The 15,607-nt window shown below is 39.1% G+C and overlaps 1 protein-coding gene across 1 annotated transcript in view; it reads left to right on the forward strand.

The window, feature by feature from the left end:
• The first annotated feature begins 4,039 nt into the window (after positions 1-4,039).
• The window catches only part of LOC133133646 (GRB2-associated-binding protein 2-like), a 76,648-nt gene continuing 65,080 nt past the window's right edge, over positions 4,040-15,607 (forward strand). The window contains exon 1 of the mRNA XM_061249766.1: positions 4,040-4,386. Coding sequence (XP_061105750.1) covers positions 4,315-4,386 — 72 coding nt within the window. The 5' untranslated portion in view covers positions 4,040-4,314. The remainder of the gene's footprint in view (positions 4,387-15,607) is intronic.

Raw genomic sequence — 15,607 nt, forward strand, 5'->3', positions numbered from 1 at the left:
CTGAAGAACATTTTAGCTAATGACGTTATGTTTCCAATGGTGTATAGTTTGTTAGGCTTGTATAAAACAACACAGCATTGTTTTCGCCTGTGCAATGAAACTGTCAATACGCGCACAGAGTCTGTTGTGCTTCAGTTAATATTTCTGACAAGCGGGGAAGTGCAAACACTTTTTTTCAGGATAAAAAGTGTTGTATAATTCAGTAAGCAAAATGTAGTATTTTACACTTCATGAGACCCATAATATAATCTAGTTTCCATGTGTCCTTTTGGAGTCTCCAAATGTCCTTTTTGAAAAAATGCCTAGACATTAAATATTGATATTGTCATAAGATTTGAAAGCGGATTTGTCCAGTGTTGTCCACTATAGTGTTCCCGCATCAGCCACAGCCTCAATAATCTGTATCCATTCCAAAACAAAAAATATTTTCACTGAGAATAAAAGCTTCCTCTTTTACCATGTTTCAGCTTCTGTAACTTTGCTTTAGTAATATTTAGAGTAATTCTGACGATATTTAAGGGGTTAAACATTGTAGTTGAAATGTTTAAATTTCAAAAGAATTGAAAATACTTCAGATTAATAAATTCATTCCAAATATTCTTCTTAATCCTATCCACTTTTCCCCTTTGTGGTTGAGTCATCGACTTCTCAAATGATTGTTACATTCATATTTACAGTATATCACACAAAAAACTGCAACATAATAAAACTGCAAAATGGCAATGCCAGCTTGTTAAAAAGGCTCTCCACTACCGAGAACAGCAGTTTAGATGCTTATGAGTCTCTTATTTGCAAAGCAGGGCAATAAAACTCCAGCCTCCTGGCCATGCTCATGTTTTACAATCCTCACCTCACCGCAGATTCAGACAATAAAAGGCATATCCAAACAATCCTTGATACCATTTCTCAATGTCAAAAAAGAATCTGACATATCAGTTCCAATATAAGAACAAAAATATACAATTCAGAAGTTACATAATTTTTTTTTTTCTTAGCTCACTTTTATTACACGTCTGGCTGACATATTTCTGGTTCGGCAAAATATATGCTTGTTTTGTAAATTATTCAATACAGACAGATTTATGGAACCACATATCCCACCTGGTTATGAAGCTATGACTGTTTCTGACTAATGTTATTTAGTAATCCGTTTTATTTGTTTTGTAATCCAGCCATTTTTTAAAGAACTATATTTTTGCTGGGACTAAACCTAAGCAAATGTGATATTAAACTACGTCTTATTGCTAGGTCATTTCAGTACCAAACGAATGTAAAACATGGTAAGCTTCTTGTACAGGGTATCCTGCCCTTTCCAACAAGGTATAATGTGTCATATTCGGGTGACAGACAGTTTAAGAATATCACTGCATTTGCAAAGCAGAATGAATATACTGAATATATAATTACAGGTTTTGGACTTGCTATAGATGCAAGCCTGTGATTGTACTGGCTAATGGGGCTAACAGGGCTCTGATTAACCTAATTGTTCCAATTAGGTTAATCCAATCAATTAATTAATCCAATCAGAATATTCCAAAAAGCAAGCAGGGGTCAAACACAGGAAATCCAGAAAAACAAGGGCAAGGACTCAGGAACAAGGGCTCAGGAACAAGGGGGCTAGAACTAGGGGAAGGGGAAGGGGAAGGAATAAAGGGCTCGGGAACAACAACAGGACAAGACGAACTAGCAGCGTGCAACTGAAAAGGACAGGTATAAATACACAGGGGAATGAGACAAACTAGGCGGGGCATGGGAGTGAGGGCAGTCTAACAAATAAACATTAGGTGAGACACATGAAAGGGTAATAGGACAATAACGAGGGGGAAACGAAAACACGGACTGGATTCACAAAAACACTCATGTAATACAAACGGCTCCGGACTAGAAAGTAGACAATTGCAGAGAATCAGGGGATGCAGAGATAAGGAGAGACAGGTGCAAATACTTCGCTTCATGAAACTAAGCAAGTAATCAGTGATAGAATAGGGAGGCGGAGTTACAGAACAGAATTGAAACTGGAGATGCGTTAGTAAGTTAGTTAAGTGATTTAAATTACAAATGCCCAAAACTAGTGAATGTTAGTTTGTTAGTTTGACAAACATATTAGAGTGTTAGTATAATTAGTACTGTACAAATTCTATGTTAGTTGGGATTAGTACATTAGTGCTATGTACAAACATGAAATGGAGAGAAAGCAGGAAGTAAGGAATGCAAGATTGGAAGGAAGGTTGAACCCCGGAATTACCATAAACACCCGAATAGTGGGCCATGCAGACAAGGGAGTGACTGGGCTCATAAACATTCAGACTCAGACATCACAGGGAAAGACGAGTGCAAAGACTAATTACTATAAACAGAACACCAGACATGAATATGAAAAATAATAAATAACAAGAATAACAATAATAAACAATGATAAACTAACAGACAGAACACAGGAACATAACAGATGCAGGTTGGTTAGAAAGCATTAGAGTGAAGGTTAATTTGCATCTCAAAATTGTATCTCAAAATAGTACCTCAAAATAAACTGTTCTGATCATTCATGTGTCTGGACAAAAAGATATGCAGATGTTTTGTATTTGGAGAGCTTTGGGGACACTTCAGGACATCTGGGTGCAGTTTTTGGAAAACTCATGTGTAATTTGAATGCTTATCAATAACTTCATGTTTTGTACACAAGTTTAGAGAGAGATATCAAGTATCCACCAGCTAAGCTGTAATTATATGGGTGCTGCAAAAAAAAACATGCTCAAGTTATGCCCAAGATCACGGGAGTTGTATTGTATTGTTTCCGTGCATATTTTCCCCGCTTGGTGGTGCACTTCGTTCTGAAGCGTGTTTACAGCGCGCGTTGTGTTGCTCAGCCCACATACAAGGCCCATGGTACTTGCCTTCCCTCAGTGACGCCTGGGAGGCAGTAGGTTCAGCTCAGCCAACCACATATGATGTGTACATACTTCTTCGCAGGCAGTTTTATTTTATGTATTTTTTATAGAAAAATATATCTGTATCTATGTTACTGTTAGCTAGTTTGCTAATGTACGCTATTTGTGTTGTTTAACTATTTTCTTTTGTCCTTCGACCGTGTTGTCAATTATATAAATAGATTTGGACAATATTTGAAAACAACAACTCCTCATACTTCAACTTTAATTATACGGACTGTAATAATACTTAAAGTATGCCAATTAGGTAGGGTACTAATTGGCTATACTTAAGCGTAGCCTAATATTTTCACCTGGGTGATTGTGTGCGCGTTGTGCATTACAGTAGTTTAAGTACATTATTTTAATTAAAAAATTGGCAACTGGGTAAAGTGGGTGCTGTATTGCCAGGAGTCATTACTTCAAGGGTAGGTGATTTGATTATTTTGACTTGCAAAGTGCTTCAGTTCTTTTTCTCCACTTTTGGAGAACGTGAAACGTGAAACTCCACTCTGCAAGAATATTGGATTCGTTGATTGTTTTTCTGTTTCGATAATTAATTTAATAATCAATTTGTTTTTAATGTTGTATCGCTAAGGTAGTCGGTTATTGAAAGTATTTTTTGTGTAATTATTTAAAAGCTGACAACGCTCGGCTTCGCTATGAAAAACGCACAGCTTTGTGTGTGCGCGTGTGTCTGTGTGTTTGTGTTTTGTACATTTCGTTATGGGATAATTATGAATAACTATGCCCTATAATGTGTGGTATTTTTGAACGAAAGACAACTATTTATTCGTAATGGACTCCGGGGGTGACCCATAGAGTGCAGTCAGAACCGTAAATTGCATTTCAGATTTTCACCATTGATTTAAAATGCTAATCCAGTCAATTATGTCAAAGTAATACGTTTATATTTGCATGTGTTTTTTTGGCTCGCTGTTCACCCCCGCTTTCGCTCCTCTTTTTCCAGACTGTTTGCATCCTGATCCTGACACATGGGTTGCGGTTTATTCCCTGTGGCCCATCCCCTCTAGTACAGTGGGCGTGGTGTATACTGGAAACAAACAGCATAGTCCTCACTTCCTACATCACTAGTAAATGGGCTCGCGGGCTACAGGACATGGTTATTTGCTACCATTAGTATCTAGTTTGAACGGCGAGTGACGGGTAGAGACTTGGAATACTATTCAATAACTGCGACAGAGCAGCATTCAATGTCTGCTGTCCCAATAAAATAGTAAATGGGGGACCGGATTACACCAAAGTGTATCTGACAGTGACAGCGTTGCGTTTTCCTTACCAGCATGCACTGGATGGGACTGGACATTTAAGGAAATACAAGTGTTTAATTTTAATGCTCTAACTGGAATCGAGGAAACCCAGCGAGATGAGCGGGGGAGAAATAGTATGCCAAGGTTGGCTTAGAAAATCTCCTCCGGAGAAAAAATTAAGACGATATGTAAGTAACAAATTCTTTTAAAATTGAATTAGTTTGCATTTTATGGACGAAAGTCGATTCCCCATAATCATATGAAGGAGTAGCACTGTTGTTATAATGGTATTTGAATTTTCAGCGAAGCTATTGGGGCTAACAATCGTGTTTTGAACAGCAGAAGTAAGTTTTTGCATATTGTCATTATAATACAAGAGTCTGCGTTAACAGCGCTGGCAGGTGTTTCGCGGTTTTGCCCGGTGCACGTTTGTTTGTTTCTTTGGTACAGTTGACTTGCGTTTAAGCGGTCTTTGCATATGGAGATGGATTTGTGATTTTAACCTCCGTCGGGTGTCGATTTCACTTTGTCCTTGACTGTGGCAACAATTAGGTGAATGTTTATCTGTGATACGTGTTCGCTTATATCTGGGTACCTCACAAGTCAATAGTAAATCGTTTATCTGTCATTCGTAGCAATAAAAAACAGCGCGGTTAAATCAAAACGTGTTGAATCACGTAAGTTGAATGTAGCTATAAGCCTAAAGGCTGGTTTAGCCTATACTGCGTCGCTCAACTGAAATGTTCATGAACGTTCTAACATCGCCCGATATTGACTATTGTTGTTGTTTAATTTATTAAGTATAAACTGAATGTCACTGCGACTAGCGATGTCACTGGTTGCAGTGACGGTCGCCCAACAGAGTATAAACCAGCCTTCATGACAATATCATCAAAAGCCGTGGTCAGTGCATCTGGGGTTTACAGCTTTCGTTGCACCATCGGGTCTGTTCGTAATATTCTCGTTCAGAAAGATTTTTGTTAGAAGACACTTCTGTCGTACTAAGAACAAAACTGCATGATTTATAACTTCGATACATAGCTACATAATATGATTTGCCCCGTTATTTCAAACAATTTGATGTTCAGTGTACAGTATGTCTTCATTGTCGTAACATGTAGTGTTGGGTGTTCTGTATGTTCTTTAATTAACTGAAGTAACCTAACAATATTCATCACTTAAAAGAACCTTTTTTGAAAGTGTTCAAAATATTGTTTGCGTGTGTGTGTGCGTGTGTGTATGTCTTGCGAACGTGTGCCGTGAGTGACTATCAAGCATTGTCATCACAGAATGTAGAAATGGTCTGCATGATTCATTGTTTTTTTTTTTAGCGTTGCAAAAGACGCTTCTTGTGTATAAATAGGGAATCCCAACTGTGTATTAATGGAAGTTGATATACTTTGTACTTTAGACCAGTTAAACAAAATATTTCTGGCTCTGCAAGAAAAACATTAGACAATGGAAGTTAAACAATAGTAAAGAAAAAATAAGTGCAACACACATAAATACAGCTGAAACATTTAGGCCTATCTATGACTCGTGGGCCATACACTGCTGGGCCCTCACCTTCCTCCCAAAAGATGCCATGATGTCATCTTTCCATATTAGCTTTTCTCTCCATTAAACCAAACAAGCATACATGTATACACAAAGCAGAAAAAGGAATAAAGGTTTGGGAATCCTGTCAGTTAGCACTTTGTAACTCCTCCTCGGGCAACTATAACAGCTTGTAAACATTGTAAACACTCGTAGCCAGCTAAGAGTCTTTCAGTTTTCACTTTTGGAATTTTTTGTCATTCTTCCCTGCAGAACACCTCTAGCACAGAAATATTGTTTGGCCTCCTTGCATGTACGGCATGTTTGAGATCTCGCCACAGATTTTCAATAATATTCAAGTTTGGAGACTTTGGCGGCCATTCCAAAACCTTAATTTGTCTTTCCTGGAGGTTGATTTCGAGGTATGCTTTGGATCATTGTCTTGTTGGAATACCCATCTTCAATCATCAACTTCAATATCTGGACTGACCTTTGAACATTAGCCTCTAGAATTTCTTGATATTTGGGGGAATCCATTCTTCCTTCCACTCGCACAATATTTCCTATGCCCACAACTGCCACACAACCCCAAAGCATAATGGATCCACTGACATTCTTCACAGTTGGCAAGGTGTTCTTCTCTACAAAGGCTTCACCATTTTTTCTGTAAACATACCTTCTGTGGTGGTGGCCAAAAAGTTTAATTTTGGTTTCTTCAGTCCAGAGTGCACCTGACTCATTGAAGCCCTAACGAGTTACCTGGGTCTGGGCCTTAGTAATCATCTTAAAAAAAAAAGAATAATCCAATGATTCCCAAACTTTTGCACAAGGCCCTTTTCCTTTTTTAAATAATTTATAAACAGTAAAAAATAAAAAGCAATCTTGCTTTAAACTGTGCAGAAATGTATCCTGTTTAACCCTGTACCATTTCGATTTCAGGTTTGCTTTCGATCACATACAGATTAATTGTAACAGACATTTAAACCAGAGGTGCCCACATTTTTGCTCCCCACTGTACATTTAAACATTGATAACAACAGCTAGGGCTAATGTTTGAATATCCTCAAAAAATGGCTGGTTCTACAGCATATCGGATTTGCAACAAACTTGAACATATTTATAGATGAATTTACAGGAACCACTTGGCCTATCTTGAAGTCCTTTCAGTTTCCAAACCTGCTAGCTATTCATGGACAATGGAGTCATTTATTTCAGAGTATTGCTGTCATCTGACTTCCCTGATATCTTAATGCAGAGAGATATTTTAAGCAGCAGCTATTTGTGCAAAGTGGCACAAACATGCCTCCTGCTTAGGAGTCAGACAACAAAATACAAGTCAATAAGGTGAAGTCATGTGAAGTTTAAATGTGTACAGCTGCTTGAAAGACAACCCAGATAACAAATAATATTACCAACAAATGCAGTATGTCCAGGGCTTCCCCCTGTCATTCTTTGTTCTGTTCTTTTCAAACTCCTTCAGAAGTGTTATACTTGAGTACATTTATTATACGTTTGTTTTAAAGGGAATAGTAGCCTACTCGTCAGAAGTTGACTTGTGTCGGACGATGTAGGTATTTTGTGAGTATAAGTGTTAGGATATTGTACATTAACATGTGTTGTTTTGTTGATCAAAACAAAGAAACACCTTGACTAAATGTAATAGGTCTAACAAAGTTGTTTGAAAAATATGTGGTAAAAACAGTCAAACACATCTTATTTTATTAGTTTCTTGTTATTTTTTTTTTTGTATATTTCTATTTAATATTACAGCCCTAGCAACCTTGCTAAAATGATTTGTACTTTTTGAGAGCATTTCATAGGTTCCAATACTCCAAACAAGCTCAGTAAGGCATATTTGAATCCAAATCAATTACGTGTTTGATCCAGATCTGATCATGATATATGTATTTGCCCTAACAGAATACCGGCTTGAATTCCTTGAAGGTCATTTGTTTTTCAAACATATGCAGGGATTACAAATGTGCTGACTACAGTGTGGGCGGTGTGTGGGGATGGCCACATCCCTGCACAAACCCTGGGTTGTCATTCTGCCATTACCCAGAGAACTTTGCACCTTCCGTAAAGCACCCAGCATAAAATATTTATCTGACTGCATGCTTTCACTTTCCCTTTTACACTTGAGAGAGGCAGGAGTACTGGATGACAGGAGCAAGCAGGCTGAAGCGGGTTTTCTTTAGCGTCACTTTTCCTAAGTTGTTGATCTACTGATTAAAGTTTCCTTTATGATTGTCTTCTGAAGGTAAATTGTACACCTGCTTCAAAGTTGTAAATAATAGCATTCCCAATGTAAAAGGCTGCATCTTAAGGCCTTGCTCTGCTGTTCCCAATTCTATTATTTTCAAACTTGTGTCGATATATGTTGCATTATTATACAGGTACAGTAGCATGTTTGTCAGAGGTGGTGAAAAACCTTGGGCTGTGGGTATGAGCAAATGAGAGTGAGTGTGTGTTTGGTCCTTTGTGTAATTACCTCAGTACCAGATGCAGGTTTCAACATGTTTTTGCTTCTGACTTATAAATAAAATGATTCAAAAAGCAGTGCAGCCATACTGGCTGTTCCCTCAGGAAGAGTCTGATTACAGACATGTTCTGTACCGGCACATATTATTAATTTATTTAATATTTATTTGATAGGGATAAATACATTTCAACATAGATTAGTGAAAACACACCCGATGCAATGTATCACAGAATTCCCAACCCTAGCTCTTTCAACCTTCCACCTAATCATCCCCTGATTCAAATGGCAAAAACATTGCTCTCCACCTCAGCTGGTGTGCGGTGAGTGTTCTGGCGCAAAACGGCAGCCGTGCATCACCCAGGTGGGTGCTACACAGGTGGTTGAGGCAAGTTTACCCCTCATCGCTGTAAGTGCTTTGAGTGTCTAGAAAACCGCTGCAATGATATATCGATCTATCTATTTGTAGCATATGCTAATTTACTTCTTTTTTATTAGTGTATGCTAATTTGTCCGTAGATGGGCTTTCCGACACACATACAGCACAAATTAGAAATCATAAAATACATTAAATACAGATACCACAATGGGTAAGGAACTACAACAGGCAACACATACCAACTTGGTCTATGTGCGGCCTCATTCTAGGGAGATCCGAACTGGTTCATACGGTGATGTCATATCATAAGCTCAGCCCATGTGACATTAGTATACCAATCAGAAAGCTCATTGTTTGTTACAGATCAAAGTGGGAAATCGTCTTTTGGTCAAAGTGTTGGCTGTACTTTTCCCAGTGATTAACACCAGATTTTAGAATGTCAGCATTGAATGATGACATGCCCATATGTTAAAATGTTTTAATTTGTTCTAACTGCCATATGTTTTGTTTTCATCTATGCTTTTTACACTGGAGAAAAACTGAATAGGTCTACCTGTATTTTTGCGTATTTGGGAATTACATTTAATGCAAAGTATGAATCCTGAATCCTGATTCTGAATCCTAAGTGAAAATTTATGTGCATCTAGCCAATGTGAGCTACCTGTGGGTGTTAAAGCACATATTATTCCATGTTTCAGGCATTGTTTGTACATTTTAATCACACATTTTTCAACAAATAGTACAATTTAAACATTTTTTGTGCGAATCAGGCCTCAAATCTGTTGTGGATGTTCAGGTCTGCTTCACAGGCAGTTTCTTTTTAAAAGCCAAGTCTCCTGGGTCAGGGAGAAAGACAATTTGTTTACTGGTTAGAGCAACTTTGCATTATCAGATGATGTCTGTTGTTCAACATTTGTGCTACCTGTAATAAAAATAAAAATACAGACTTTTCTGTTAAAAGCCTTAGGGTAATTTTGTTTGGTGGTGAAACAGTACAAACTTTCAACAGTCAATTCAGTTGTCACCTACACCTGGTGTTTGGGGCCCCAGTTTCTTGACTTAACCTGTGGCATGCAAATCATATGCAAAGTCTGTGCCATGCTGTTGGCTGTTTGGAGGCCCACAGACAGAACAGAAATGTAGCGTTTATCCCATTTAATGCTGCTCATGTGGCTGCGTTAGGCCTACTCGCTTTTATAACCCTATTAAAAACGGGTCAGTTACCACCACTATATTTCCTTTCACTGTTTTGTCTGTGGAATACTTTAATCTGCATTTTATTTCAGTAAATTGCAGATTAAGTTGTAACATGACAAAGCGATAATATTACAGAAATACACTTTTATATCTTCTTAAGAGGCACTGGGGGTAACTTCTTCTAACACAAAAACACGAGAAAGTGGTTGGACATACTGAGAATCCGTAAGAGCCTCTGGCTTAAATCAACACATTCCCTGGGGAAATTGACTTTTGCCTGACAATTTGAAATTGATGTTCATGCGTCAGTTAGTTGTAACTCTTAGGTAAACTACAGATAATTGTGTTTCCCGACAGTAGCCGTGGGTGTTGTTGAAAAGTGCAATGCGTACAGAGCTGTTAATGCCTTCACTGCAGCCAAACCTCTGCCAAAGAACATCATCTTTAACGTGCCTGCCATGTTGTACCTGTAAGAAGAGATGTAGAGTTTGCCGGGTTTCTGGTATATAGGCGTTGTTTCAGGTTATGGAGCCGGTGGCTACGAGGACATTGCAGGCCATTTTGTCTGAGATGCTTTCCTGTGTAACGAGGGAAGAACAGAGAAAAACAACAGACTATGGGGTGATGATTGTACGTTTATTATTTACATTTAACATTTATATTTACAATATATCTACAATCAATCTTACTTTAATATATAACATTAGGCTTGGAAAAGTGACATTAGAAAATTGTAGTACATTTCTTTTACAAAGGCAATGCTAAATGTGCAAAAATTGAGCAGGGTAGCAGGGTGTGCAACCTTTTACAAACAGATCCCCCATAAAAGACTAACCCCGATATTTCAAGTCATGCCCCCTCCACTTTAATTAAGGACATTAATTTTCTGGAGCACTGGTGTTATGGTATTAGCTGTGCATTCCTGCTCATTTGCCGAAGCCGCGCTGCTGTCTCCGGGTTCACGGATGATGAGAAACTTTGTCTTAAAAGCTGGAACAGTCGCCATATTGTTCAGCAGAATTACCCTGCAGAGTCATTAGTGTATGGTGGAGGCCCAGAATTTCGGAGGCATTGTTTATTCATACAAGCACTTAAGGAGACTGGAAGGAACACACTAAAGAATAAAACGCAGAAGAGCTGCGACCGGTCACGTTGACATTGTAGACTTATTGTGCAGTTGCTATTTTTGGTTAAAAAACTGCTAGTTTGCAGATTGGTTGGTGTCACGTTAATGTATTTGTCCTTCAAAATAAAAAAAGTGCTTCACTTTGTTTTTCTGTAACAAAGGGCTGTAATAAAAGCACAGAGAGCCAAAAGCGCGGGATAACCCTGGCTTTTCCTACTACAAGACCCCACTGTTTCCTCTAAGCGAGCAGTAGTGTTCTGTTTCCCGTCCCCAACTCTCAGGGAGACATTTTCCTCTGAGAAGTTTCTACACAGCATGAAAATAACACAATACCAACCCTCTTTACTTTTCATTAAAACATTGTCAGTGTTTTATTATTTATTTATTGTTATATAGTTACTAATTTATTTCAATTCCAATTGGTTTTCTTTTTGTTTCATTTTTTCAAATTAATGTGTTCCCTGATAGCAGCAATAATCAAACACTCAAAAACAGTGGAATCCCTCGCACACACACACACACACACACACAGACACACACACACATTCTTTCTCGCAAATTCAAATAAGTTTTATTTGCATGAGAAGAGAACCTATGCTGCAGAAACATTAAAATGCATAGTGATCTGACTTCATTTCACAAATACATATGTCTATTTGCTAGGCTGCCACTACATTGTGGGTGACAGATCTGGAATATGTATTTGTGTGACGATTGCAAACCTGCTTTCTCAGGACCTCCCAATATACCAGTCCTAGGTGCAGGAGGCACAGAGAAAAGGGAAAAACCCACAGCATTGAGTCTCTGAGAGTCGTGGCCACAACAGGCACAGTAAGGCAGGCGGGTGGGGCAGGGTTGTTTTCCAAGGGGCTTGGGGAAGGCCTTGCTCTGGAAGGTCACTGGCAGTTGAGAACTCCCCTCCCAGTTCCTGCTCCAGCAGACAGCTAGCACACAAACACAGACATTTTTTCTTCTTCCTTCTTTGTTTGCATAGGATTCAGATGGTCACTCCACCAATTGCAAACGCAGAAGCCCGCAGTCTTCAGTGTAAATGTCACAGGTCTCCATGCACCTTTCAAAGTGTATAAATAGAGGACAACATTGATAAATTGATAGTTTTCCGAGCCCCACAAGATTAAAAATAGGCAATACTTCAAGTCACACCGCCCTGTAGCCACCAATACGGACAGTGAGGGATTGTTCCTCATCGCACTTCATCGCTGCCTGTTACTGCCCGTATCAGCTTTAAAACCTTGGTAAAAGCTTACACTGTAACAGATGAAGAAAGTATTTTTACAGACAAACTACTGTAATTTCTTTGATACATGATGTTCCTTGTTTAAGAGGGAAAAATGCATGTGAAATCACTGAGATATCACTCAAATCTATAAATAAAAAAAGGCTATAAATTGATGGTAATTGTTCTTACATGTGCTTCATAAATGTTCATAAATGTGCTTTACCACAAAAGAACAGGAACTCTCATGTGACACACTGGCATGCCAGCACTAGTATTACGAAATGTGTGGCCACTTTTCGTAATACTAGTGTCGGTCATCCGACTGTCCATTAATATCTCTGGAAGAGTAATGGTCATAGCTAGCCAGGTAACTTATTATTCAATGAATCAATGTAAATATATATTTTAAATTAGATACGTAGAAAGCAGAGAGGGTACAGGTAATAGATAGAGAAGGAATCACACTTTAGAAGGTGTCAAGGCAGTGATTGAACTCCTGCCCACATGGAGGGACTTGCATATAGCTCAAGAGTTAGCTGCCCTATTGACTGCACCACATCTCACCTAGTCGGGTTTAACTTTCCAGAAATAATCTTGAAACCTCAGGGTGACTGTCTATGCCTTACCACCGTAGTCACTCTTCCCAGTCTTGTTGCCTGTCTGTACTGGCTCCAGTGGTAGAATGAATGTCCATTGGTGGTCAGGACCATAAAGATATACTTTATTGGTGTGGTAGTTATCCTCTGTGTTTGACCCATCCTTGTTACTTAGGAGCAGTGCCCTGGGGACTATCTCCTGTTCTCAGGCCAGTGCCTTGGCCAAGGGCAATGGCGGGAGTGTGCCTATTCTGACATTATGTTTTTGAGTCCGGAGTGAGTCTGGAGGAGCCAGACTGAACCCATGCAAACCTGGGGAGAACGTGCAAACTCCACACAGATAGGATCTGTGTGGAGTTTGCACGTTCTCCCCAGGTTTGAATCAAACCCAGGACCTCCTTCTTGCAAGGCAGCATTACTAACAACTAACAACACTGATAAGCACTACGCCACCATGCCGCCTCGTTGCATAGTTGGTCAGCGAAAGACTGAAATTCACGCCTCTTCAACAGCACATCTTGTTCACATCTTGTCTTTGCCTCCTATCATTTATAACCTTTTTACCAGTTAAGGTGTTTTTCTGGTTTTTGTTTTTTGTTTTGGCATGCTGTGGATTTATTCTGTAGGTATTCAGGGCTTTGGTTGTTTCTTCGCATAGCTCATTTGAATTAGTACGTTAATGATGTTATATATCTACTCAGTGGTCTGGGAATGTTGTTGGCTGGGTCAGATGATATTACTCATGCAATTTTGTTCTCTTATCGCTCTGGATAAGAGTGCCAAATTATTGAAATGCAAATATAATCCAATACAATGTGGCCTTTCATTGAGATTAATTTCATTGTGATTGCTTAAGTGTATTCATTGTGCTGCTTTCCGTACAAGCACAGGAAAGTGTATGTTTTTCATTCCAAATTGTTTACTCATTATTATTGTTGAGAGGGACACTTAATTGTGAGAAGCATGCCGCTCCTCCTGATACTGTGGTGAATTAGTGGAACTGCTGTTATAGAGATGGTTTGTGCCATCTTCCTGTGAGTGACAAGTGTCAAAAGTTTTCTTTTTTTACAAGGCATCAGGAGAGTGCATTGCTGTTCTTCATCTTTCTGAAAAGGATTTTTACAGATGTGCCTAAGCAGAAGATGTGCCTGATCACCTTATCATTGAACAAACTGCCTCGGTCCATTTGACTGGAGTACTGTGTGTTCCCGTACAATTCTTAGTCTCTCACAACCAGATAATTTGTCTTTCCTTTCTTGCCCAGTCCCTGGCCCATGTTCTGGGTAAGAGGGGATGTTGCAAAACCTCAATTTCCTTTGCGTGGCACCTACAGGAAGTACCATGACACTGTGTCCCATGACAGGGAAATGAATGATGCAAGTGGGCTGAATGACCAGTGAATCTCCATTAGGAATAGAAATAGTCACCTATTCACATATTTTTTTCAGTGTTGGGATTGTTCTACTATTTAATGGGCCGGTTTCAAAGACACAGATGAAGCTTAGTCCTGGACTAAACTTGGTTTTGTATGGATAATCTGCATCCAAATTTTAATTTAGTCTAGGACTAGCCTTAATCTTTGTCTGCAAAACTGGCCCAATGAGTTTCAGGGAGGAAACAGCCTCCCAAAAGCATTCTTCCTTTTTGTTATTTTCACATTTGATTTTTTAACCACTCTCCAGCAGGGTTCTTTTTGTAACTGGTTTGAGAGGCATACCAAAGATGATGCGCGCTGCTCACACCGCATTGAGTACCCACTGCAGGTCTTAACTTGTATTGAAGAGCCTGAAGAGCTTGCTGTTCCAATACTTTCGGAGGGGAATGTAGATCAATGATTTTACCAGAATACCGGTTTTGTATCAATACTTAATTCCCTGAAGAAAAAGTAGCTCAGCACATTTGTAAATGTGGTGATACCTCTCTTCCAGCTGAGGTACCGTACATCTGAGGGGCAAGGTTTGAAAATAAACAAACTTTATTTTCTAGTGCCATGGCTGAATCAGCTGCTTTGTATCCCTTGTACCCTTTCTCAATTGAATGTTATTTCTTTCTGTGCTTCTTCCACATTGGTTTTTGAGTGATGGAAGGATAAGTTGGTTTCAGTTATGCTTGTGATGTTACCTATTTAAAGGCTTTTTCAACACTCATTCATTCGTAGCTGACATAGTAGTCGCAAACCCAGACCCACTCGGTCCATAAAGCATCTGGAAAGGGAACAGAGATGTGGTTGTGCAATCTGATTTATTCAAGCAAATTGTAGTCAGAATTGGATTGGATAGTCTCTCCATGAGATACATTTCTCCTCCAACTGGAGTAACAAGATAATGTCTTGTCAAAAGTAGTTGGACTTATCTCACCCCTGCTAAGATTAAACCAAACTAAGCTGGTCAAACTGGTTTAAACTGTGTTTTCAGACTTTTAGCTGGTCAGCCAATTGTTCACCTGTGAACCAGCCTACATACTCAGCTATTCCACCCTTTATCCTGCTAGAGACCAGCTTTGACCTGGCATAGACAGACCAGCTATGACCAACTAGAAGTGTTGAGAACACATCTTAAACCAGCTTAGAATCCCAGCTGGTTTTTCAGCAGGGACATCAGAGCATCAGAGCATGGTCAGGCATTAGTACTGAAAGGATAAGACTGCAAGCATTGCGGCTGACTTGTTTTGGGAAGAGGAACTTGGAGATGGCGTAACTGGGCTGATGTAATTTCCATAAATTGAGTTTTTGCTGACATACTTGAACATTGTTTCAGTTTTGAAAATGGTGAGAAGCCTTAAATATAGGAAATCTTCCACATTTGAGACTGGGGCCCATATACAAGGTGAAGTGCTTACCTTGAGTCCTTGAGACCT

This window comes from Conger conger, chromosome 7, assembly GCF_963514075.1.
Source record: "Conger conger chromosome 7, fConCon1.1, whole genome shotgun sequence".
NCBI lineage: Eukaryota > Metazoa > Chordata > Actinopteri > Anguilliformes > Congridae > Conger > Conger conger.